The following is a 27441-nucleotide window of genomic DNA, read 5'->3' as shown; positions in this document are numbered from 1 at the left end:
CCCAGTAATATATTTTTGGTGTTACTTCAATTGCCAGGGAGGTCCTTCTCATAAAATATTTTCCCAGGCCAATTTCTTCAAGCATTTTCCCTGCACTCTCTTTTATAGTTTCATGTCTTTTTTTTTTTGAGACAGAGTCTCAAGCTGTCCCCCTGAGTAGAGTGCTGTGGCATCAGAACTCACAGCAACCTCGAACTCTAGGGCTCAAGTGATCCAATTGCCTCATTTTTTTTTTTTTTTTTTTTGAGACAGAGTTTTACTATGTCACCCTTGGTAGAGTACCATGGCATCATAGCTCACAGCAACCTCAAACTCTTGGGCTTAAGCGATTCTCTTGCCTCAGCCTCCCAAGTAGCCATAACTACAGGCACCCACCACAATGCCTGGCTAGTCATTGTTGTTTAGTAGGCCTGGGCTGGGTTCAAACCTACCAGCCCCAGTGCATGTGGCTGGCACCCTAACCACAGAGTTACAGACACCAAGTCTCCCTCTTTTTTTTTTTTTTTCTTGTTAAATCATAGCTGTGTACATTAGTGCAATCGCCTGTACCCATTCTAAGATGCACCATAGATGTGGCCCCACCCATTGCCCTCCCTCCAACAAAACCTCCCCCCTCCCCTCCCCTTCCTTGGCCTTTTCCCCATAGTTTTGTGCCATAGTTGGGTTATAGTCTTCATGTGAAAGCTATAATTTAGCTTCATAGTAGGGCTGAGTACATTGGATACTTTTTCTTCCATTCCTGAGATACTTTGCTAAGAAGAGTATGTTCCAGCTCCATCCATGTAAACATGAAAGAGGTAAAGTCTCCATCTTTCTTTAAGGCTGCATAATATTCCATGGTATACATGTACCACAATTTGCTAGTCCATTCGTGGGTTGATGGGCACTTGGGCTTCTTCCATGACTTAGCAATTATGAATTGGGCTGCAATAAACATTCTGGTACAGATGTCTTTGTTGTATTGTGACTTTTGGTCTTCTGGGTATAAACCTAGTAAAGGAATTATAGGATCGAATGGCAGGTCTATTTTTAGGTCTCTAAGTGTTCTCCAAACATCCTTCCAGAAGGAAGGTAGTAGTGGGCATTCCCACCAGCAGTGTAGAAGTGTGCCCTTTCCTCCACATCCACGCCAACATTTCTGGTTTGGGGATTTTGTTATGTGGGCTACTCTTACTGGGGTTAGATGATAACGTGTTTTTTTGAGACATAGTCTCACTTTGCAGCCCTCTGAAGAGTGCCCTGTGTCATAGCTCACAGCAATCTCAAACTCTTGGGGTCAAGCGGTTCTCTTGCCTCAGCTTCCCAAGTAGCCAGGACTACAGGCGCCCACCACAACACCCTGCTATTTTTAGAGATGGGGTCTCACTCTTGCTCAGGTTGGTCTCGAACCTTTGAGCGCAGGGCAATTGACCTACCTTGGCCTCCCAGAGTGCTAGGATTACAGGCATGAGCCACCACACCCAGCCTTTTTTTCCTTGTTTTTAAGAGATGGGGGTCTCTGGGCGGTGCCTGTGGCTCAGTGAGTAGGGCGCCGGCCCCATATGCCAAGAGTGGCGGGTTCAAACCCAGCCCCGGCCAAACTGCAACAACAACAAAAAAAAAAAAAGCCGGGTGCCTGTAGTCCCAGCTGCTCGGGAGGCTAAGGCAAGAGAATCGTGTAAGCCCAAGAGTTAGAGGTTGCTGTGAGCCGTGTGACGCCACGGCACTCTACCCGAGGGCAGTACAGTGAGACCGTCTCTACAAAAAAAAAAAAAAAAAGAGATGGGGGTCTCGGGCGGCGCTTGTGGCTCAGTGAGTAGGGCGCTGGCCCCATATGTTGAGGGTGGGGGGTTCGGACCCAGCCCCGGCCAAACTGCAACAGAAAAATAGCCGGGCGTTGTGGCACGTGCCTGTAGTCTCAGCTGCTCGGGAGGCTGAGGCAAGAGAATCACGTAAGCCCAAGAGTTAGAGGTTGCTGTGAGCCGTGTGACACCACGGCACTCTACCCGAGGGCAGTACAGTGAGACTCTGTCTCTACAAAAAAAAAAAGAGATGGGGGTCCACTATGTTGCATAGGCTGGCCTCCAATTCCTAGGTGCAAGCAATCCTCCTGCTGAGCTCCCAAGTAGCTGGGACTATAGGGTATGTGCCGCTGTACTTGGCCAACATTTAAGTTCTTTAGTGTCTCATCCTACCTAACTACTCTAATTCTCATGATAATTTACTTTATAAGTCCTATCTAGGTAGCCTGTATTTACTACTAACTATATATATATTCATAAATCATATGCTTATAGTACACATTTATCTTTGCTCTTACAATTCATCCTGTTTGGAATTTTTTCCCCCACCATGTCTAAGCATCCATTTTCTTGAATATTTACTTTAATGAATGCCATCTTCTCTGTAAAAACCTTTGATTTTCCTCAACTGGAGGCAGGCTTTCTCTCCTCTGGATTTCCACAACACTTAATTTATACTCTATTAGTATTAGAGCTGCTTATGTAGATCTTTTCCCCTACTAGTCTATTTAGAATCAGTATCTGATCATTTACTGCTGTACTTATCACTAGTAGATGCTCGTGTACTGGACAATAAAATGAATGACAATGAATGAGAGAATTAATAAATTAATTTCAAACACCACTCTATGGGACTACCCGTATTTTATAAAAGAGAAAGAACATTAACAAAAGGACCATAAGACTATTTTCTAAATTTACGTAGTATTTAACAAAACCCTCTCTTGGGAAACTCTAAGACAATAATACAGGTCAACTTGCCAGAGTGCTTACAATAAAAATTAGAAAAAAGTGGATCAGAGAATAAGGTTGGCGGGTGTGTTATAAGAGTGAATTGGGGGGCGGTGCCTGTGGCTCAAGGAGTAGGGCGCCGGTCCCATATGCCAGAGGTGGCGGGTTCAAACCTAGCCCCGGCCAAAAAATCCAAAAAAAAAAAGAAAAAAAAAGAGTGAATTGGTTATCTAAAGCTTATGAAATAGACACATTTAAAAGGGAAAATATATTGAGCCAAATTTCCCTCATTATTAGTCAGAGCAAAGGTCCACTAACCTGGGGAGGGGACTGGTACAGACTGGGATTTACCAGAACTCCCAAAGGATCTTCAGAAGCTCTATCCAATTTGGTCAGTGGCTGGTTCAAGGTTCCATTGACAATGGCCTGTATTGTCTCATCTAGTCTGTGATAACAAACCAAAGAGATGCAATAATTGGTAATGTTCTATGCTCAGAATGCCCTTACATCAACATAAAATGATTAAATAGTAATAAAATTTGGAATTCAAAGAGGAGTCCTATAAGACCTTCCCTGCTCCCCATCCCAACTTCCTCTTTTCAAAATAAAACCCTAAGGAGTAAGAGTTAGCAAATGTTCCAGAACACCAAGAAAATGGACAGGGCAACTACAATCATTCATCTATTTAATAAGGTCATTAAATATACCAAGATTAGATAAGTTGCCTAGAAATAGCCTGACCCCACAAAAGAGAATTCTATGGCAGCTTATCTGCTCAACACACCTTACACAGTTAGTTCTCTGCCTACTTTGCAGTCCCTTCTCCATGCCTCCATGTTGATCTAAATTCTACCCCTGCTTCAAGACTCAGTAGTTCTAAAAAGGCACCCTACAGGCCCAGCACAAAAGTGCTTACTTCTTTCTGTAAAGCCCTGGAGCATCTACGATCTAAACATTAATCATGGAACACCTCTCATCTTTTTTTTTTTTTTTTTTTTTTGAGACAGAGTCTCAAGCTGTCACCCTGGGTAGAGTGCTGTGGCATCACAGCTCACAGCAACCTCAAACTCTTGGGCTTAAGCAATTCTCTTGCCTCAGCCTCCCAGGTAGCTGGGACTACAGGCGCCCACCACAATGCCCAGCTATTTTTTGTTGTTGTTGTTGTTGCAATTGTCATTGTTGCTTTAGCTAGCCCAGGCCAGGTTTGAACTCGCCAGCCTCAGTGTATGTGGCTGACATCCTACGCACTGAGCCACAGGCGCCACCAGCTACCTCTCATCTTATAACTACGATAGGCAGGTATTTGCCTCTAAACCCATAAAAAGAATGTGATGATTTTCATTTGAAGACTGCAAAATCCTATTGGTTATTAAGAGATCATAGGCCCTGGAGGCAAACTATCTTGTTCCATTCTGTAGTTCTATAGCACTTTCTGCTGTATTCCATGCCCCCATTGAATGTTTGACAAATGTATGCGGATAGTGATGATAATTCTGAGGCACTCAGAATGAAAAGCTTCAACTAATAGGAAAGGCTAAACTTGATCTTGAATTCAGCCCAAGGTATATTTATTAGGAACCTCTTATATGCAAAGCAACTTAATAGGTGTGGAGGATATGGTATCTACCTTCAAGAAGCTTTGAAGTGGCAGGTTGAAGAGAGCTATACAGATGATAAAACATACATGAGAGGATGTAATAATTACTATTGTAATAATAATTACAATAGACAGGCACAACCCATATGATAGTTATTATTCCAACCTACTTGGGTTGTACCAAGTAATTTCAAAGGAGAGTTAGATATTTGAAAGGCAAAAATTGGGAGAGGGATTTCCAAACCAAAGAAAAGCAGAAAGGGTGGCACCTGTGGCTCAGTCGGTAGGGCGCCGGCCCCATATACCGAGGGTGGCGGGTTCAAGCCCGGCCCCAGCCGAACTGCAACAAAAAAAATAGCCGGGTGTTGTGGCGGGCACCTGTGGTCCCAGCTACTCGGGAGGCTGAGGCAGGAGAATCGCTTAAGCCCAGGAGTTGGAGGTTGCTGTGAGCTGTGTGATGCCATGGAACTCTACTGAGGGCCATAAAGTGAAACTCTGTCTCTACAAAGAAAAAAAAAAAGCAGAAAAAAAACAGGAAGCTAAAAAATAACAATAAAATAAAAGTAAAAGCATTTCTTAGAAGAAGTTAAGTCTAAAATAGGATGGGGACAATGGGGTCTGAAGGAGAGAAATAGATTTGAGAAATGGTCCAGGGGTAAGTGTATCCAGAACTCCAAAAACTATAAAAGAAACAATACAAATAGCTAAGAATATATTTTTAAAACACTCACCAGAATAACAACCAAAGCAAAGGAATGTGAATATTATTATAAACCATTTTTGTATGTTAGATGACTATATATATATATTTTTTTTTTTTTTGCAGTTTTTGGCCGGGGCTGGGTTTGAACCCGCCACCTCCAGTATGTGGGGCCAGTGCCCTACGCCTCTGAGCCAAAGACACCGCCCAGATGACAAATATTTTTTAGAAATCGTTGACAAGGGAAAGAAGAAACTTATTTTGATATCTGGTATATAACTGGTAAGTCAAAAATCATGCACAATTTAAATTTTAAGGTATTGCCCAATTTCTCTTTTAAAAGACTATACGTTTTTATTTAAGTTAATATACTTTTTAAAAACTTATTTGATTTTTTTTTTTTTATTTAGACTGACAATGAGAAATAGACTTTCTTTTTTTTTTTTTTTGAGACAAAGTCTCACTATGTTGCCCTTGGTAGAATGCTGTGGCATCACAATCACAGAAACCTCAAACTCTTAGGCTTCAGTAATTCCCCTGCCTCAGCCTCCTAAGTGGCTGGGACTACAGGCGCCCGCCACAAGGCCTGGCTCTTTTTATGTTGCGGTTGTTTATCTGGCCCAGGCCAAGTTCGAACCCGCCACCCTCAGTGTATGTGGCTGGAGCCATAACCACCGTGATGGGTGTTGAGCTCTTTTTTTTTTGTAGAGACAGAGTCTCACTGTACTGCCCTCGGGTAGAGTGCCGTGGCGTCACACGGCTCACAGCAACCTCTAACTCTTGGACTTACGCGATTCTCTTGCCTCAGCCTCCCGAGCAGCTGGGACTACAGGTCCCAGCCACAATGCCCGGCTATTTTTTTGTTGCAGTTTGGCCAGGGCTGGGTTTGAACCCGCCACCCTTGGCATATGGGGCCGGTGCCCTACTCACTGAGCCACAGGCGCTGCCCTTTTTTGACAGAGTTTCAATATGTTGTCCTTGGTAGAGTGTTGTAGGATCACAGCTCATAGCAACCTCCAACTCTTGGGCTTACGTGATTCTCTTGCCTCGGCCTCCCAAGGCCGAGGGACTACAGGCACCCGCCACAATGCCTGGCTATGGTTTTTGTTTTGTAGTTGTCATTGCTGATTTTAGCTGGCCCAGGCTGAGTTTGAACCTACCAGCCTCGGTGTATGTGGCTGGTGCCCTAACCACTGAGCAATGGGCGCTGTCCGAGACTTTATTTCTTAAAGCAGTTCTAGGTTCAGAGAAAAGCTGAGAAGACAGAGATACCCCATACATACCCAGCCCTAAACACACACACACAATAGCCTTCACCATTATCAAATTCCCACCAAAGCATTACATTTGTTACAGCTGATGAATCTGCACTGGCAGGCTATCAATCAAAGATCACAGTTTGCATTAGGGCTCACTGTTGGTGTTGTATATTATATGGATTTACACAAATTGATGATGACATATATCCACCACTACTATAGTTTCATACAGAGTAGATTAATTGCCTTAAATGTCCTCCATGCTCCCCCTATTTATTCCTCCCTCCCCTCTAAGACCTGGAAACTACTAAATAGTTGGAATCACAAAGTAAGCAGGCTATACTATTTTAATACTCTCATCTATAGTTAAGAGAATAGACTCATCTTTCTACACATGATAATATAATATTAACGTATCTGTGATTTTAGTAAATTCAATGAGCAAAAAAAATGGTATGTTTTAAAATATATATTTCCTGAGTATATTTTTAAATGTTATTGAATATTCGCTTTTACCCACTTGTGAATTGTCTATTCTTAGCTTTGTCCATTTTTCTACAAGATCTTTTGGTCTTTTTCTTTAACATTCAGGAGTAAATTCAGGAGGTGAGGTGCGATGGCTAATGCCTGTAATCTGAGCAGGCATTTTGGTCGGAACTTCAATCCTCTCACCTTGGCCTCTCAAAGGTGAGAGGATTGAGGCTAGAAGTTCAAGAGCAACTTGATCAAAGAATGAGACCCTATCTCTGCAAAAAAATAGATAAAGTAGTTGGGTATGATGGTGCATGCCTGTAGTCCCAGCTACTCAGTACACTAAAGCAAGAGGATCACTTGAGCCCAAGAGTTTGAGGTTGCAGTGATTTGTGATGATGCCACTGCACTCTAGCCTGTGCAATTGAGTGAGTACTCTCAGAAAAAAAAAAAATGCCCACCAACCCAGGAATGGATTAACAAGTTGTGGTATATGTATACCGTGGAATACTATTCAGCCACTAAAAAAGATGGAGACTTTACATCTTTTTTTTTTTTTTTTTTTTGCAGTTTTTGGCCAGGGCCGGGTTTGAACCCGCCACATCCAATATATGGGGCTGGTGCCCTACTCCTTTGAACCATAGGCGCTGCCCAATTTTACATCTTTTGTATTAACCTGAATGAAAGCTGAACACATTCTCATTAGTAAAGCATCACAAGAATGGAGAAGCAAAAATTCAATGTGTTCCATTCTAATATGAAGTCAGTAGATGAGCTAATACAAAGGGGGAGGTAGGAAATGAGCAAGCGGGGAGAGGGAAAGAGAAGAAGAATGGGGGGTCACGGTGTATGGCACACCTCCTGGGGGGAGAACACAATTATAAGAGGGACTTTAACAAATGCAATCAGCATAATTGCATAATTCTTCATATCCTGAATGAATCCCAAATGATGAAAAAAATAATTAAAAAAGGCCTTTTTCTTTATATTATATGGACATTGCTCCTTTGTTAGAAGCATTTAAAATATTTTCTCTGAATTTGGTACTTTTTTTAACTTTATTTACAATATAACTATATGAATTTAGGGTTTTGTAGCTTGCTTAGAAAGGGCTTTATCATCCCAAGACTATAAGTATATTCTTCTATATTTTTCTCATTTTTTTTTTTTTTTTGTAGAGACAGAGTTTCACTTTATGGCCCTTGGTAGAGTGCCATGGCATCATACAGCTCACAGCAATCTCCAACTCCTGGGCTAAGCGATTCTCTTGCCTCAGCCTCCCGAGTAGCTGGGACTACAGGCGCCCGCCACAACGCCCGGCTATTTTTTGGTTGCAGTTCAGCGGGGGCCAGGTTTGAACCCGCCACCCTCGGTATTTGGGGCCGGCGCCTTAACGACTGAGCCACAGGCGCCGCCCTATTCTTCTATATTTTTGTATTTCTTTCTGATTCTTTTATTTCTTTTAAATTTAACTTTTTTTTTTTTCTGAGACAGAGCCTCAACCTGTCACCCTGGGTAGAGTCCCGTGGCATCACAGTTCCCAGCAACCTCCAACTCCTGGGCTCAAGCGATTCTCCTGCCTCTGCCTCCCAAGTAGCTGGGATTATAGGTGCCCACCACAATGCCTGGCTATTTTTTGGTTGTAGCCGTCATTGTTGTTTGGCGGGCCCAGGCTGGATTCGAACCTGCCAGCTCAAGTGTATATGGCTGGCGCCTTAGCTGCTTGAGCCACAGGTGCCAAGCCTAAATTTAACTCTTTAGTCAAACTTATTAACAGTAACATAGCATGGTTTGAGGTGGAGATCTAACCTAGATTTTTTTCCAAATTGGTGGTTTTGAAAAACTAAAATTATCCCAACATCAGATCATTAATCCTTTCTTTAATGCTTAAAAGTTTTAGTTTTATTGATTACTAACTCACATTCATACCTACATACAGTCATACACACATATACAATGTAAACATACCAGTCTCTCTGGGTTTTATGTTTCATGGATTCCTGTGCTCAAACTTCATATCAGTGTTTTAAAAAGTTTTTATTGTATATATTTGAAATTTATATTTACATATATTTATTTTTATTTAAAAGACAGAGTATTGCTCTGTCACCCAGGCTGGAGTGCAGCAGAATGATTATATTTCACAGCAGCCATAAACTTCTGAGCTCAAGGGATCCTCCCACCTCAGCCTCCTGAGTAGCTGGGACTACAAGCACATGCCACCATCCACAACAAATTTTCTTTTTTTTTTTTGCAGTTTCTGGCTACGGGTGAGTTTGAACCCACCACCTCCGGCACATGAGGTGGGCGCCCTACTCCTTTGAGCCACAGGCGCCACCCCACAACAAAATTTTTAAGTTTTTTTGTAGAGATAGGGTATCACTCCTTGCCCCAGTCTGGTCTCAAACTCTGAGGCTCAAGTGATCCTCCTGCCCTGAACGTTCAAAGCACTGGGATTTCAGGGTTGAGTCACTGTGCCTGGCTTAACAGTTTTTAAAAAAGTAATAGGGCTTGGCACCCATAGCATAGTAGTCACAGTGCCAGCCACATGCACCGAGGCTGGTGGATTCGAGCCCAGCCCAGGCCAGCTCAACAACAATTGCAACAAAAAAATAGCTGGGCGTTGTGGCGGGCACCTATAGTCCCAGCTACTCGGGAGGCTGAGGCAAGAGGTTTGCTAAGCCCAAGAGTTTGGGGTTGCAGTGAGCTGTGAGCACTCTACCGAGGACGACATAATGAGACTCCATCTAAAAATAAATAAATAAATACAAATAGGGGCGGCGCCTGTGGCTCAGTCGGTAAGGCGCCGGCCCCATATACGGAGGGTGGCAGGTTCAAACCCGGCCCCGGCCAAACTGCAACCAAAAAATAGCCGGGCGTTGTAGTGGGCACCTGTAGTCCCAGCTACTCGGGAGGCTGAGGCAAGAGAATCGCTTAAGCCCAGGAGTTGGAGGTTGCTGTGAGCTGTGTGAGGCCACAGCACTCTACCAAGGGCCATAAAGTGAGACTCTGTCTCCACAAAAAAAAAAAAAAGAAATACAAATAAATAAAAAAATAACAGTAATTAACAAGTAGGATAAGTTCCCTTCACTTTTCATTTCAAAATTTTCTATTACCTGCTCGGGAGGCTGAGGCAAGAGAATCATGTAAGCCCAAGAGTTAGAGGTTGCTGTGAGCCGTGTGACGCCACGGCACTCTACCGAGGGTGGTACAGTGAGACTCTGTCTCTACGAAAAAGAAAAAATTTTCTATTACTTCTTACTTTTTTTTTTTTGAGACAGAGTCTTAAGCTGTCACCCTGGGTAGAATGCAATGGTGCACAGGTCGCAGCAACCTCAAACTCTTGGGCTTAAGTGATTCTCTTGCCTCAGCCTCCCAAGTAGCTGGGTCTACAGGCGCTCGCTACAACACCCAGCTATTTTTTTGTTGTAGTTGTAATTGCTGTTTGGTGGGCCCGGGCTGGATTAGAACCCCACCAGCTCTGGTGTATATGGCTGGTATCCTAGCTACTTGAGCCAAGTGCCAAGCCTGTTTGTTTTTTATGAGACAGAGTCTCACTCTGTCACCTGAGTAGAGTCTAGTGGCATCATCATAACTCACTGCAACCTTAAATTTTGAGACTCAAGAGATCCTCCTGAGCCATCTCCTATTCAGCATCATGGCCATCCTCAGACCCCTTGTGAAGCCAAAGATTGTCAAAAAGAGGACCAAGAAGTTTACCCGGCACCAGTCAGACCGATAAGTCAAAATTAAGCGTAACTGGTGGAAATCCAGAGATACTGACAATAGGGTTTGGAGAAGATTCAAGGACCAGATCTTGATGCCCAACACTGGTTACAGGAGCAACAAGAAAACAAAGCATATGCTGCCCAGTAGTTTCCGGAAGTTCCTCATCCACAATATCAAGGAGTGCTGCTGATGTGCAACAAATCTTACTGCACAGAGATTGCTCAAATCGTTTCCTCCAAGAACTGCAAAGCCATTGTGGAAAGAGCAGCCCAGCTGGCCATCAGAGTCACCAGTCCCAATGCCAGGCTGTGCAGTGAAGAGTATGAATAGATAGCTCATGTGCACATTCTATTTGTGTTTAAATAAAACCATAAATACTGTCACCTGGCATTTTCCTTAAAAAAAAAAAAGAGATCCTCCTGCCTCAGCCTTCTGAGTAGCTGGGAATATAAGCATATACCATGATATCCAGCTCATTTTTCTATGTTTAGGAGAGAGAGGATCTTACTTTTACTCAGGCTGGTCTTAAACATCTGAGCTCAAGCAATTCTCCCACCTCAGGTGCCCAGAGTGCTAAGATTACAGATATGAGCCACTGTACCTTTCCATTATTTTTTTTTTTGAAACAAAGTCTCACTATGTCGCCCTCAGTAGAGTGCTGTGGTGTCACAGCTCACAGCAACCTCAAACTCTTGGGCTTAAGCGATTCTCTTGCCTCAGCCTCCCAAGCAGCTGGGACCACAGGTGCCTGACACAATGCCCAGCTATTTTTTTGTTGTAGTTGTCACTATTGTTTAGTAGGCCCAGGCCAGGTTAGAACCCGCCAGCCCCGGTGTATGTGGCTGGTGCCCTAACCACTGAGATACAAGTGGCTTTGCCTATTGTTACATGTTTTCTATTTCAAATGAACATATTTTTAAAACCAACCAAAATAGGGTGGCGCCTGTGGCTCAGTCGGTAAGGCGCCGGCCCCATATACCGAGGGTGACGGGTTCAAACCCAGCCCCGGCCAAACTGCAACCAAAAAATAGCTGGGTGTTGTGGCGGGCGCCTGTAGTCCCAGCTACTCGGGAGGCTGAGGCAAGAGAATCGCTTAAGCCCAGGAGTTGGAGGTTGCTGTGAGCTGTGTGAGGCCACGGCACTCTACCGAGGGCTATAAAGTGAAACTCTGTCTCTACAAAAAAAAAAAAAAAACCAACCAAAATAACAAATCTGTTATATAAGACAAATCCTTTACAGTCAACTTACTCCTTTTTTCAGATCCTATCTGGTGCTACTCACTTACCTGCTATGATACTCTGCTAGTGGACTTTCTTCTTCTAGGATCCTCCTGCCTGCAAAGTCAATGGTGACTTTCTTAGAGAGTCGAGAGGCATGTCGAAGTTCTCTCAGCTCCTCTTCTCGCTTCTTGAGGGTTTCCCGCTCAAGTTTAGATAACCACTGGTTAGAATCACTGGCAAAGTAATCTGACTCATCATCAATGACTTGGGTCCTTCGAATGCTAAGGAAAAAAATAACACATGGTGATTAGGTCACTTGTTGATAAACAAGGACAGGTAAACGGAAAAGTTTCAATGTCTGCGCCTGTAGTCCCAGCTGCTCAGGAGGTTGAGGCAAGAGAATAGAGTAAGCCTAAGAGCTGGAGGTTGCTGTGAGTTATGTGACATCATGGCACTCTACCGAGGACAGACGGTAAAGTGAAACTCTGTCTCTACAAAAAAAAAAAAAAACCAGTTTCAATGTAGCTTATACTCCTGCTATTCCAGATAAAGATGCCCAAACACGTTACAAAACCCAACCAGGGCAATCTCTGTCTGGTTCCCAGATTCTGCATTTATCTTAATCTCCATTGTACGTTCACCTGAGCGTCTAGAACTAATCTCAGCCTCAGGTAGGAAAAGACATAGCACCCTAATCCATAGTTCCACCTTTTCTTCTTTTTATTCAAACAGAGTCTCACTTTGTCATCCTTAGTAGAGTGCTGTTGCATCATAGCTCACAGCAACCTCAAACTCTTGGGCTGAAGCAATTCGCTTGCCTCAGCCTCCTAAGTAGGTGGGGCTGCAGGTGCCCACCACAAAGTCCAGCTATTTTAGAGGCAAAGTCTCTCTTACTCAGGCTGGTCTGGAACCTGTGAGCTTAGGCAATTCATCCTCCTTAGCCTCCCAGAATGCTAGGATTGCAGGCGTGAGCCGCTACACCTGGCCCATAGTTCTACCTTTGTTACTAGTCTAGCCTACATCTTCTGATAACTGAGCTTCAGCCTGGTTTTGTTGCATTGGAGTTCCTGTTTGTTTGGCAGTGTACTTGATACCCTAGTCCCTCTGTAATTGGGAAACAATCTATTCTTTCTTTTTTTTTTTTTTTTAGTCTTACTTTGTTGCCCTCAGTAGAGTGCCACGGCGTCATAGCTCATAGAAACTTCAAACTCTTGGGCTCAAGCAATTCTCTTGCCTCAACCTCTCGAGTAGCTGAGACTAAAGGCGCCTGCCACAATGCCTGGTTATTTTTAGAGACAGTCTCACCCTTGTTCAGGCTGGTCTTGAACTCCTACACTGATGCAATCTATCCACCTCGGCCTCCCAGCATGTTAGGATTAGAGGCGTAAACCACTGCACCTAGCCTATGGGGTCCAATTTATTCTTGCTAGGCCCATTTGCTTATTGGAGTTCTACCCTGAAATTTCAGTCCTATGCCCTAACTATTTACTCTTAGGATACATTATTACTCTACTCCTCTATGTCACTTACTACTCCCCCAACTTTTTAGTCCCTCAGTAATACACTATGTCCAAGTTCCAAAATATAACAATAAGGTCTATCTCTGAGATCATACTGACAAAGAAACTGAGAACTAGAACTCTTGATGACCTAACTTTTTCATTCTACAGATAATGATGATCAATTATATCAAAATCAGAAACCCAGTTAAGACTGCTTTTCTGGGCTCGGTCCCCGTAGCACAGTGGTTACAGAGCTAGCCACATGCACCAAAGCTGGCCGGTTGGAATCCGGCCCAGGCCAGTTAGACAACAATGGCAACTGCAACCAAAAAATAGCCAGGTGTTGCGGCAGGCGCCTGCAGTCTTAGCTGCTTGGGAGATGGAAGCAAGAGAATAGCTTAAGCCCAAGAGTTTGAGGTTGCTGTGAGGTGTGACATCACGGCACTCTACTGAGGGCAACATAGTGAGACTCTTGTCTAAAAAAAAAAAAAAAAAAAAGACTGCCTATCTTTATAACTATAAATACTGATATACATAGGCTTAAAGGAAATACTGAAATCAGATGCATATATTAATTTCAAATTTCAATTTTTTTAAAGCTTACCTGAATTACAAATAGATTTTGTCTTTCCTTAATTTTTTTTTTTTTTTTTTGTAGAGACAGAGTCTCACTTTATGGCCCTTGGTAGAGTGCCGTGGCCTCACACAGCTCACAGCAACCTCCAACTCCTGGGCTTAAGTGATTCTCTTGCCTCAGCCTCCCGAGTAGCTGGGACTACAGGCGCCCGCCACAACGCCCGGCTATTTTTTTTGTTGCAGTTCGGCTGGGCCGGGTTTGAACCCGCCACCCTCGGTATTTGGGGCTGGCGCCTTACCGACTGAGCCACAGGCGCTGCCCTTTCCTTAATTTTTTTATTTTATTATCTTTTTGAGATAGAGTCTCATTGCTGCCCCTGGGTAGAGTAAGGTGCGTCATAGCTCACAGCAACTTCAAACTCTTGGGCTCAAGCAATCTTCTTGCCTCAGTCTCTCAAATAAGTAGGACTGCAGATACCTGCCATGACACCTGTCTAGATTTTTCTATTTTAAGTAAAGATGGCCTCTTGATCTCTCTCTTGCTCAGGCTAATCTTAACCCCTGAGCTCAGAAGAAACACAGCCCTTCGCCTGCTAGAATGCTAGGATTATAGGCATGAGCCATCATGCCCGGCCTTTCCTTTTAGTTTTTTTGTTTTATTTATTTTAAGACAGAGTCTCATTTTGCTACCCTGGGTAGAATGCCATGGTATCATAGCATACAGCAATTTCAAACTCTTGGGCTCCAGTGATCTTCTTGCCTTCCAAGTAGCCGGGAACCACAGGCAACCACCACAACGTCCGGCTACCTTTAGAGATGGGGTTTTGTCCTTGCTCAGGCTAGTCTCAAATTCCTGAGTTCAAGCAATCTACCTATCTTGGCTTCCCAGAGTGTTAGGATTACAGGCATGTGCCACTGCACCTGGCCTTTCCTTTTTTTTTTCCTATTTTGTTTTTGTCTTTTGAAAAAGTCTCACTCTGTGCCCTGCTGTTGAGTGCTGTGTCATCATAGCTCACAGCAACCTCAAACTCTTGGGTTCAAGTGATCCTCTTGCCTCAGCCTCCCAAGTAGCTGAGACTGCAGGTGCCTCCCACAATGCCAAACTATATTTTATTTATTTTTTAGAGACAGAGTCTTACTTTATCACCCTTGGTAGAGTGCTGTGGCATCACAGCTCATAGCAACCTCCAGCTCTTGGGCTTAGGTAATTCTCTTGCCTCAGCCTCCCAAGTAGCTGGGACTACAGGTGCCCACGACAACGCCCAGCTATTTTTTGTTGCAGTTTAGCCAGGGCCGGGTTCAAATCCACCACCCTTGGTATATAGGGCCGGAGCCCTAGTCACTGAGCCACAGACACCGCCCCCCAGCTATTTTTTAGAGAAGAGGTCTTGCTCTCGCTCTCCAGCAATCCACCCACTGGGCCTCCCAAAGTGCTAAGATTATAGGCATGAGCTACCACACCTGGCCTTTTCCTTTTTTTTTTAAAGACAGTCTCTTATTCTATCACCCACACTGGAGTACAGTGGCATGATCATAGTTTACTTTAATCTGTTACCTGGAACTCCCAGTTTCAAGTAATCCTCCTGCTTCAGCCTCCTGAGTAGCTTAAACTACAGAGGCACATGCCACCATACAAGTTAAATTTTTGTTTCGTTTTTCAAAGAGATAAAGTCTCCCTATGTTGCCCAGATTGGTCACAAACTCCTGGCCTCAAATGATTTTCCTGCCTTGGCCTCCCAAAGGGCTGGAATCACAGGTGTGAGCCTGTCCAAAATTTTGGACTTAAAAGTAGACTTAGAGTGGGAAGATTTTTTTTTTTTTTTTTTTTTTTTTTGCAGTTTTTGACTGGGGCCAGGTTTGAACCAGCAACCTCCGGCATATGGGGCTGGCGCCCTACTCCGTTGAGCCACAGGCGCCACCCTAGAGTGGGAAGATTTTAAGAGAACTCAAGAGGAAACTGGTGCTACATGAAAATGTAGATAATAAAATCGGTGCACACAACCACATCAGCAAAGCAGCAACAATAATAGGGAAAATTCTTTTTCCATTTTCTATTTATCAAAAAATGCTATCCAGGCATGGTGGTGTGTGACTCTAGTCTCAGTTACTCAGAGGCAGGAGGATCACTTGACCCCGGGAGATTGAAGCTTCAGTGAGCTATGACCATGTCACTGTACCACTTCAGCTTGAGTGTGACATAATGAGGCCTTTTATCAAAAAGGAAATGAAAGAGAAAAAAACTATATTTCTAACGATAAGGTCCAATGAGATACCTGAAAGACTGAGAGTAAATATATGAATGAGTTACACACCTTGAGAAGAGCTTACTTAAGGGGGCGGTGCCTGTGGCTCAAAGGGGTAGGGCGCCAGCCCCATGTGCCAGAGGTGGCGGGTTCAAACCCAGCCCTGGCCAAAAACAAACAAACAAACAAACAAAAAAAAAAAACAGAGCTTACTTAAGGAATAGCTTTCCTTTTTTTTCAATTTAATTTAATTTTTTATATTACCCAGGCAGGTCTTGAACTCCTGGCCTCAAGCACTCTTCCCACATCAGCTTCCCCAAATTGATGCAATTACAAGTGTGAGCCACCACACCTGGGTAAGAATAGCTTTCTTTTTTTTTTTTTTTGAGATAGTCTCACTTTGTTGCCTTTAGTAGAGTGTTGTGATGTCATAGCTCACAGCAACCTCAAATTCCTGGGCTCGAGCAAGTCTCTTGCCTCAGCCTCCCAAGTAGCAGGGACTATAGGCATCTACCACAACACCCAGCCACTTTTAGAGACAAAGTCTTGCTCTGGCTCAGGCTGGTCTTGAACCTGTGAGCTCAGGCAATCCACCTGCCTCGGCCTCCCAGAGTGCTAGGATTACAGGTGTGAGCCATCACACCCGGCCTAGGAATAGCTTTCTAAATTACATTATCATGCGTTCAAAGTAAACGTTTTGAAAGTAGCAGGTGCAGCTCCACAAAGGATTATAATGCCAAGAATAGACTCTGAGGTCAGTAACAGTAAGTAAGACATTCAAGATCTGTCTAAAGACCCTCACTGATTCTCACAAGGCCATTTGAGAAGAAAGCATATAAGTCCTATCTAAACACTCTTTACCGTTAACTGGTTTTTTTTTTTTAGAGACAGAGTCTCACCCTGTTGCCCTTGATAGAGTGCCATGGCCTCACACAACTCATAGCATCCTCTAAATCTGGGGCTCAGGTGATTCTCCTGCCTCAGCCTCCTGAGTAGCTGGGACTATAGGCGCCACAACACTTGGCTATTTTTTTGCTGCAATTTGGCTGGGGCTGGGTTTGAACCCGCCACCCTCCATATATGTGGCCGGCACCCTACCCACTGAGCCACAGGCGCCACCTATTAACTGGTTTTTTTTTTGTTTTTTGTAGAGACAGAGTCTCACCTTATTGCCCTTGGTAGAGTGCCATGGCGTCACACAGCTCACAGCAACCTCCAACTCCAGGGCCCAGGCGATTCTCCTGCCTCAGCCTCCTGAGTAGCTGGGACCACAGGTGCCTGCCACAACGCCTGGCTATTTTTTTGTTGCAGTTTGGCCGGGGCCGGGTTTGAACCCGCCACCCTCGGTATATGGGGCCGGCGCCCTACTCACTGAGCCACAGGCGCCACCCTAACTGGTTTTTAACATATATTTTACCCAAAAAGAGAAACAAGTGAAATGAGGAAATAAAAAATGAATAAGGCAGGGAGCAGTAGCTCACACCTCTAATTATAGCACTATGAGAGGCTTAAGTGGATTGATCGCTTGAGTTAGGAGTTTGAGACCAGCTTGAACTAGAGCAAGACCCCATCTCTATTAAAAATAGAAAAACAAGTCAAGCATAGTAGTGCATGCCTATAGGCCCAGCTACTTAGGGGCTGAGGCAAGAGGACTGCTCAACCATAAGAATTTAAGGTTGCTGTAAGCTACAATGCTATAGCATTCTACCTAGGGAAACAAGTATCAAAAAAAAAAACAACAGGCTGGGCGCCTGTGGCTCAAGCAGCTAAGGCGCCAGCCACATACACCTGAGCTGGTGGGTTCGAATCCAGCCTGGCCTGCCAAACAACAATGACGGCTGCAACCAAAAAAATAAAAATAAAAAATAGTCTCTAGTCCCAGCTACTTAGGAGGCAGAGGCAAGAGAATCGTTTGAGCCCAGGAGTTGGAGGTTGCTGTGAGCTGTGATGCCACGGCACTCTACCCAGGGCACAGCTTGAGGCTCTGTCTTAAAAAAAAAAAAAAAAGAAGGAAAAAAGAACACATCAAGAGCTAAACACAGGAGTATGTAACTGCAATCCTAGCTACTTGGGAGGCTGAGACAGGAGGATTGCTTGAGCCCAGGAATTCAGGACCAACCTCAGCAATATAGTGAGAACCTATCACTTTTAAAAAGACATAGCGTCAGGGCACGCATGCTCAGCGGTTAGGGCGCTGGCCACATGCATCAGAGCTGGTGGGTTTGAACCCAGCCTGGACCTGCTAAAAACAAACAAAATAAAATAGTCAGGTATTGTGGTGGGCACCTATTGTCCCAGATACTATGGAGGCTCAAGCAAGAGAATCGCTTGAGCCCAAGAAGAGTTTGAGGTTGCTGTGAGCTATGACACCATAGCACTCTATAGAGGGTGACAAAGTAAGACTCTGTCTCAATTAAAAAAAAAAAAAGATTTAGTGTCAAAGGGAATTAGAAAGTTAAAGCATTCCTTCACTATGACATGACATAATTTCTGTTCTCCCAAAGGCAATTTTTTACATATTGTCTAGAGCTCAGCCTAGCGCTTTTCCCGTGGAAGGGACATGAATGAATGGCTATAAGTGAAACAAGTGAAAAATTCTAATAAATCAAATCAACTATCCAGAGGGTACACTAGCATTTGCCAGTAATCAAAAGATGCTATAGAGTAGGATACTTTTGCTGGGAGCCTATCTTACCCAAACATAGATTAAAAAAATTGGCTGGCACAGAGGCTCATGCCTGTAATCCTAGCACTCTGGGAGACTGAGGTGGACTGCTTGAGTTCAAGAGTTTGAGTCCAGCCTAAGCAAAAGTGAGATCCCACCTCTACTAAAAATAGAAAAACTGAGGCAAGAGGATCACTTGAGCCCAAGTTGGAGGTTCCTGTGAGCTATGACACAACGGCACTCTATTCAGGGAGACAGCTTGAGACTCTGCCTCAAGAAAAAAGAAAAATAACGAGGCATTGTGGCGGGCACCTGTAATCACAGCTACTTGGGAGGCTGAGACAAGAGAATTGCTTGAGCCCAGGCATTTGAAGTTGCTGTGAGTTCTTACGCCACAGCACTCTACTGAGGGTGACAGAGTAAAACTCTGTGTCCAAACAAAAAAGGAAAAAAAAATAAGACAGAGACCTCCTATATAGATCAACTAGCTCTTTTTTTTCTTTTGAGACAGTCATACTCCGTCACCTAGGCTACAGTGCCATGGCGTCATCATACCTTGTAGCAACCTCAAACTCCTGGGCTCAAGAGATCCCCTTGCCTCAGCCTCATGAGTAGCTGGGACTACAGGTATTCACCACATCTGCCCAATTTTTCCACTTTTAGTAGAGACGGAGTCTTGCTCTTGCTCAACCTAGTCTAAAACTCCTAAGCTCAGGCGATCCAACTACCTTGGCTTCCCAGAGTGCTAGGATTATAGGTGTGAGTAACCCGGCCTCTAGCTCTTCTTTTGCTATAAACCTTTTCATACTTCACTTTGACAGGGTATCAAGAACCAAAATAATGTTTTAATGGACAGAATCTGTGCACTAGTCTATCTCTTAGCATTTATATCCTAATCTTATCATACCTAGTTCTGTCAAACTCTAATAGTTTGTCTTTATGCTTGATGGCCTTCTCCAGGCCAGACTTAATTTGTAATTCTTGATGAGGGAGAAGATCCTTGGATTGATTGAGGAGTTCCTTGGTAGAGATGTCCATCTTCCCAGAATTCTCCATTCCTGAAATTCAATAAGGAAATCAATTCAGGCTACAAACACAAATGAGTTGTATCACTGTTCAGCAAAGAACGAAATCTCAAAAATCTGGTCAGATGGACAGGAGGCTCTGTTTCAGTGGAAAACAAGTACATAGATCAGGCCTTATCTATAAAGAATCAAGAAGTGCTTGATACATAATAGGTTGTCAGTAAATGTTAAGGTCTTTTTCTCCCCTTCCAGAAAGTTGCATCACTAAAGATACCAAACTATTTAACAATACAACATAAAAATGTCTTATCAATGAGGAACTTTAACGAATATGGCTGAATATCACATTTAAACATACTTTTTTTTTGGAGTGAGAGTCTCACTGTGACATCCAGGATAGAATACTATCATGTCAGCCTAGCTCATAGCAACCTCAAATTCCTGGCTTCAAGTGATCCTCCAGCCTCAGCCTTCTGAGTAGCTGGAACTATAGGTGCCCACCACAATGCCAAGCATATTTTTTTCTACTTTTTTAAGTAAAGACAGTATTTCCCTCTGACTCAGGCTGATCTAAAACTTAAGCTCAAGCATCCTCCTGCGTCAGGCTCTCAGAATGCTAGGATTATAGGTGTCAGCCACTGTGCCCAGCCTCAAATGTACTTTTGTACGTAGTATGTCAAAACTAAAAACAAAATAATAGAAGAGAAAAATTTTAGAAAGTGGCAAAAATGGGGCGGCACCTGTGGTTCAGTGAGTAGGGCACCGGCCCCATATGCTGAGGGTGGCGGGTTCAAACCCAGCCTTGGCCAAACTGCAACCAAAAAATAGCCGGGCGTTGTGGCGGGCACCTGTAGTCCCAGCTGCTCGGGAGGCTGAGGCAGGAGAATTGCATAAGCCCAAGAGTTAGAGGTTGCTGTGAGCTGTGTGACGTCATGGCACTCTACCCGAGGGCGGTACAGTGAGACTCTGTCTCTAAAAAAAAAAAAGAAAGAAAGTGGCAAAAATGAATAGTAAGAATCGAATGGCCGGGTACAGTGGCTCCTCCTGTAATCCCAGCAATCTGGAAGGCCAAGGCAGGTGGATTACTTGAGCTCACAAGTTCAAAAACAGCCTGAGCAAAAACGAGACCCCATCTCTACTAAAAACAGAAAATCTGAGGCAAGAGCTTGAGCCCAAGGGTTTGAGGTTACTGTGAGCTATGATGCCAGAGTGACAACTGGAGACTCTTAATCAAAAATAAATATATTAATAATAATCTAAGGCACTTAATATACTTCTTTTCTTTTCTTTTTTTTGGATTATAAGTCTCACTTTGGGCTCAACGGCCACATACACCAGGGCTGACAGGTTCAAACCCGGCTGGGCCTACTAAAACAACAACAACAAAATAGCTGGGTGTTGTGGTGGACAACTGTAGTCCCAGCTACTTGGTATTTGGGAGGCTGAGGCAAGAGAATCACTTGAGACCAGGAGTTTGTGGTTGCGGGAGCTATGATGCCACAAGGACAACATAGTTAAGACTTTGTCTCAAAAAAAAAAAAGAGTCTAACTTTTTGCCCTCGGTAGAGTACCATGGCATCATAGCTCACAGCAACCTCAAACTCCTGGGCTCAAGTGATCCTCTTGCCTCAGTTTTTCTATTCTTAGTAGAGACGGGGATCTCAATCTTGCTCAGGCTGGTCTTGAACTCCTGAGCTCAAGCAATCCACCCTCCTTGGCCTGCCAGAGTGCTAGGATGACAGGCGTGAGCCACCTTGCCCAAATTATATTATTTCTCATAATAATCCTATAAGACAGTTTGTACTATCTTTGTTTTAGAAATAAGAAGACTAAAGCTTGGAGATGGTCATAAATTTACTGAGTTGGCTCAGCGCCTGTGGCTCAAGCGGCTAAGGCGCCAGCTACATACACCTGAGCTGGTGGGTTCAAATCCAGCCCGGCCTGCCAAACGACGACAGCTGCAACCAAAAAATAACCTGGCATTATGGCGGGTGCCTGTAGTCCCAGCTACTTGGGAGGCTGAGGCAAGTGAATTGCTTAAGCCCAGGAGTTAGAGACTGCTGTGAGCTGTGATGCCATAGCACTCTACCCAGGGCGACAGCTTGAGGCTCTGTCTCAAAAAAAAAAAAAAAAATTTACTGAATTGACTCAGAAATTAGAAGGTAGAAACAGTTCAGAAGGCCAAGGCAGGGTGGCACCTGTGGCTCAGTGAGTAGGGTGCCAGACCCATATACCGAGGGTGGCAGATTCAAACCCTGCCCCAGCCAAATTGCAACAAAAAAATAGCCGGGCATTGTAGCAGGCACCTGTGGTCCCAGCTACTTGGGAGGCTGAGGCAAGAGAATCGCCTAAGCCCAAGAGCTGGAGGTTGCTGTCAGCTGTGATGCTATGGCACTCTACTGAGGGTGACAAAGTGAGACTCTGTTTCTAAAAAAAAAGGGAAGGCCAAGGCAAGAGGACTGCTTGAGGCCAGGAGGTCAAGGCTTCAGTGATCTATGATCAAACCATTGCACACCAGCCTGGGCAACAAAGCAAGACCCTGACTGTTACAGAAAAAAAAAAAGAAAACCAAGCTGGGTGTGGTGGCTCACATTTGTAATCCTAGCACTCTGAGAGGCCGAGGCAGATGGATTATCTGAGCTCGGGAGTTTGAGAACAGTCTCAGCAACAGTGATACCCTGTCTCTAAGAAAGAAAAAACTAGCCAGGTGTTGTGGCAGGTGACCATAGTTCCAGCTACGTGAGATGCTGAGGCAAAAGGATCGCTTGAGCCCAGAGTTTGAGGTTGCCGTGAGCTACGGATACCACAGCAATCTACCCAGGGTGACAAAGAGAAATTTTGTCTCAAAAAAAAAAAGAATGCTCCAATCTGTGACTTTTCTTCTTTCTTCAGTCTCTTCGTGTCTTTTATGACCCTAGAATCTCTTACTGAGGTGTTTGTTCTTTTTTTTTTTTGAAACAGAGACTCACTTTGTCACCCTTGGCAGAGTGCTGTAGCATCATAGCTCACAGCAACCTCAAACTCTTGGGCTTAAGTGATTCTCTTGCCTCAGCCTCCCAAGTAGCTGGGAACTACAGGCACCTGCCACAACATCGGGCTATTTGTCATTGTAGTTGTCATTGTTGTTTAGCAGGCCCAGGCTAGGTTTGACCTGCTAGTCCTGGTATATGTGGCAGGCACCCTAACCACTGAGCTACGGGCACCAAGCAATACTGAGATGTTTAGTGGAGATTTTCTTTCTTTGTTTTGTTTCCTAGCACTTGGGAGTCCTCTCACCCGGCCCTAATGGAAATTTTCTAATATCCTCATTTCTTCTACTTTATTTTCTTATTTTTATTTTTTTTGAGACAGAGCCTCATTCTGTCACCTTGGGTAAAGTGCCATGGCATCATCATAGCTTACAGCAACCTCAAACTCTTGGGCTCGAGCAATCCTCCTACCTCACCTTTCCAAGCAGCTGGGACTACAGGAACCATGATGCCCAGCTAGTTTTTCTAAGATTGGTAAGGATCCTTTTTGGTAAGGATGAGGTCTCACTCTTGTTCAGGCTGGTCTGGAACTCCTGACCCAAGCAATCCATCCACCCTGGACTCCTAGGATGCTAGCATTAGAGGAGTGAGGCACCATGCCCACTTTTATTTTATTTTAATATTTATTTGTTTATTTTTTCTTTCTTTCTTTTTTTTTTTTGAGACAGAGTCTCATTATTTCGCCCTCAGTCGAGTGCTGTAGCATCACAGCTCATAGCAACCTCTAACTCTTGGGCTTAAGCAATCCTCTTGTCTCTGTTTATTTTATTTTATTTTATTTATTTTTTGGAGACGGAGTCTCACTTTGTCACCCTTGCTAGAGTGCCATGGAGTCACATCGTCATAAGCTCACAGCAACCTCAAACTCCTGGGCTCAAGCAATTCTCTTGTCTCAGCCTCCTGAGTAGCTGGGACTATAGGCACCCACCAGAAGGCCTGGTTATTTTAGAGACAAGGTCTCGCTCTGGCTCAGACTGGTCTTGAACCTGTGAGCTCAGGCACTCTACCTGCTTCGGCTTCCCAAAGTGCTAGGATTACAGGCATGAGCCACTGTGTTTGGCCCATTTTTAATTTTTTTGAGACACAGTCTCACTTTTGTGCCCTCCCCACACTCTGCCAGAGTGCAGTGGTGTCATAGCTTACACCAAACTCAGACTCCTGTTTTTTTTCCCCAACCTCAGACTCTTAGTCTCAAACGATTCTCTTGCCTCAGCCTTCCAAGTAGCTGGGACTACAGGTGTCCACAATGCCTGGCTATTTTTAGAGACAGGGTATTGCTCTAGCTCAGGCTGGTCTTGAACTCATGGGCTCAAGCAATCCACTCGCCTCAGCCTCCCAGAGTGCTGGGATTACAGGCGTGAGCCACCGCACCTAGCCTTCTTCTGCTTTATTTATCAGAATTATTCTATAAGAAAGAATTGCCCCTTCTCCCCCATTTATTAATTCATTCAGTTACTTATAGAAATGTGGTCTCATGGGTATTAATTTTATTTTGGGGGTTAGAATCCAATACTATTATTATTTACTTTCCTACTTAATGTTATGTAATCTTAATAATTAAAAAAAATAAATCCCTGTAAAGCTAATGAGTGAATAAACTGCATATTGCATACTACCACCACAGAACAGAAAAGAAAAACCACCACAAATACAATAAATATTCATCACCATAGTGATCCAAATAGAAGGCTGCAGTCTACCTGACATGAGCTTCTTTAGCAGTTTCTGGCTTTTGTTTGAGTCACGCTGTAAAATATCTTGTTCTTCATGAGTACATACCTATAAAGTAATGAGAGTAAAACACGTGATCTAATAGTTATATTGTTTGCTTGATATACCTAAAGTTATGTCAAATTAAACATCAGATATGACAGTAAAATAATGAGACTTGGTGTGTTTTCCTCCAGACAAATACACATATCTGAATATGTTTTGTCCTCAACCTCTTCCCATTTCTTTTTATGAGCCATTAAAAACATCTCATGGCTGGAACTTGTGCCCTCATACACCAGGGCTGGCGGGTTCAAACCCACCAAGGCAAAAGAAAAAAAATCTCATTGCAAGTATTCCCAAATGACTTACTGGTTTAAAACAAAAACAAAAACTAACCTACTTTCAAAGGATAAGTATTTGCTGCTGCAGAGAATACTTAAAAAACAAATGAGAGGGCGGCACCGTGGCTCAAAGGGGTAAGGCGCCAGCCCCATATGCCAGAGGTGGCGGGTTCAAACCCAGCGCTGACCAAAAACTGCAAAAAAAAAATAAAAATAAAATAAAATATAGAAAGAGTTTAAACAAACAAACAAACAAAAAAAAACAAATGAGACTTAAAAAAAAAAGCTGGACCTGGCCCAGCTCAGGGGCTTACACTTGTAATCCTAGCACTCTGGGAAGCCAAGTTAGCAGGATCCCGTGAGCTCAGGAGTTCAAGACCAGCCAGAGTAAGAACAAGACCCCTTTTCTACTAAAAATAGAAAAAGTAGCTGGGTGTTGGGGTAGGATCTTATAGTTCTAGCTGTAGGGTAGGCTGAGGCAGGAGGACTGCTTGAACCCAGGAGTTAGAAGTTGTTGAGTTAGGCTGACATCATGGCACTCTAGCCTATGCAACAGACTAAGACTCCGTCCCAGAAAAAAATGAAAAAAACAACAAGGAAGAAAAAAGCTGGATGCTATAGCTTATGCCAGCCACTTCCTCAGAAGGCTGAGGGCTGAGGTGGGAGGACTACCTGAGATAAAGAGTTTGAGATCAGCCTTGGTAATATAGCAAGATCCCCATCTCAAAAAAAAAAAAAGACTTTGGAGAAAAAAAAGCCTTCCACTTATAATCATAAAGTCTAAATCTGGTGTGATAAATTAATATATAATCATATATAATATATAATTACCTTATTACAGAAAACCAGAAAAAGAGGCAAATTATAAAGTAACCAGAGACTAGTCTGCCTTTTATACTCTATATTGTATATATTTTGTTCCTTTGCCTTCAAATCTACCTATATATAAAATTGTGCATATACTAAGCAAAGAAAAGCTCTCTTTATTATAAAGTCACTGCAACTGTAAGAAGAGAGGCTGAGGGTGGCGCCTGTGGCTCAGTCCGTAAGGCGCCGGCCCCATATACCGAGGGTGGCGGGTTCAAACCCGGCCCCGGCCAAACTGCAACCAAAAAATAGCCAGGCGTTGTGGCGGGCGCCTGTAGTCCCAGCTACTCGGGAGGCTGAGGCAAGAGAATTGCTTAAGCCCAGGAGTTGGAGGTTGCTGTGAGCTGTGTGAGGCCACGGCACTCTACCGAGGGCCATAAAGTGAGACTCAGTCTCTGCAAAAAAAAAAGAAGAGAGGCTGAGAAGGAGATACACTGAGCTTATAAAACTGTAAAAGTTCAAGGTCAATCTGCTTTATATTACTGTTTCTTGAACTGAAAGGAACCAAAGGACCTAAGAGAAAACACTGCATAGTATATACTAACAGTTACCCCAATGACACACAGTTTCTGCAGCAGTTATGAGTGTTTCTAAAGAGAAAACCACATACAGAAGGAGAGTTACTGCCATTATATGAACATTTTTATTGGTTGACACTACATTTTTCAAGTCTTCCTTTGTGTATCAGCTTATTCTCTCAGTATATGGGAAAATGAAGGGTCCCTAAAGAGGAGAAAATAAAGTGATATAAAGTGGATACCTTTATCATTACCAAATGTCATTGCTTCTGCAGGCCAGCTCAACTGGTAGAATAAGCTTTCTAGACAGCTCATTAGGGTTTTTGTGAGGGAGTCATTATTCTACATTCTTGAGGTCATTCTTTCAGACAAAGCAGAGAAATAACAAGGTGGTGTCCTGGAAACAGAAGCTGTAATGACTGAGGATTATATCACAGTGGCCTTGTTTTCCTAGGGATATGAACCACACCTAGGGTTGTTTTTTTGTTTTTTGTTTTTGAGACAGTCTCACTTTGTCACCTGGGCTAGAGTACAGTGGTATCATCACATATCTAAGACTTTGAAAAAGTGGTTTGACACTTGACACCCTGAAGTTTTCTTGAATTAAAGTTAATCTGATACAAAACTTAGATCTCTCAATAATGTATGTTCTCAAAACTCTTCTCTCTAACAGGCCACAGTACTAGGATATAATCTCGGGTTTCTGACTAATCAAATCTCTGCTACTGGGGTTCACTGGACAACTAAAAGAAAAAATTTACTAAGAAAAAGGAAAATTACTAGGGATTTGAACAGCTCTGTGTTTTAACACAAAACACTGTAAAATAAAATAGAAAAGAAACAATTTACCAGAGTGCCACAGAATAAGCAGGGACCGGAACCTTCTTGTTCACAGACAATACGCCCACAGATCAGACAGTTATTGATGAGCTTGTGCTTCTGGCCCAAACAGTCACAAGGGTGGCGACCAGGGAGCAGGACTGCAAGCCTGTCCTGTCCCTCTCTTGTGTATAAATTGACAAACTTTGTCTTCTTCTTTACAGAGTTGCTGTTCTCTTGTGCCTAATTATACAAAGACATCAGAATAACACCAAGTAATTAACATAATGACACAAGTCAAGGGGGAAACCCTCAGCTCTATTCAATAACAAGTTATACATTATTCAAAAACCACAAGAGAAGGGAGAGGGAGAATACAAATTAGTCATAATGAAGGATCTGAAGAAAAGTTATGCTCTAGAAAAACTAGCTATT

At 43.5% G+C, this 27441-nt stretch overlaps 1 protein-coding gene and 1 pseudogene across 5 annotated transcripts in view; one reads left to right on the top strand and one right to left on the bottom strand.

The window, feature by feature from the left end:
* TRIP4 (thyroid hormone receptor interactor 4) overlaps nucleotides 1-27441 on the bottom strand; it is a 96467-nt gene that overhangs the window by 54328 nt on the left and 14698 nt on the right. For all 5 annotated transcript variants that reach the window (XM_053593210.1, XM_053593212.1, XM_053593213.1 and 2 more), the window contains 5 exons: nucleotides 27037-27249; nucleotides 24449-24527; nucleotides 19602-19752; nucleotides 11774-11989; nucleotides 3051-3177 (listed from right to left, as the gene is read on the bottom strand). In XM_053593210.1, the coding sequence (XP_053449185.1) occupies nucleotides 3051-3177; nucleotides 11774-11989; nucleotides 19602-19752; nucleotides 24449-24527; nucleotides 27037-27249 (786 nt within the window). The remainder of the gene's footprint in view (nucleotides 1-3050; nucleotides 3178-11773; nucleotides 11990-19601; nucleotides 19753-24448; nucleotides 24528-27036; nucleotides 27250-27441) is intronic.
* LOC128587278 (60S ribosomal protein L32-like) lies at nucleotides 10418-10818 on the top strand (annotated as a pseudogene).

Source organism: Nycticebus coucang, chromosome 6 (genome assembly GCF_027406575.1).
Source record: "Nycticebus coucang isolate mNycCou1 chromosome 6, mNycCou1.pri, whole genome shotgun sequence".
In the NCBI taxonomy this organism is placed as follows: domain Eukaryota; kingdom Metazoa; phylum Chordata; class Mammalia; order Primates; family Lorisidae; genus Nycticebus; species Nycticebus coucang.
This window is presented reverse-complemented; position numbering and strand designations above follow the sequence as displayed.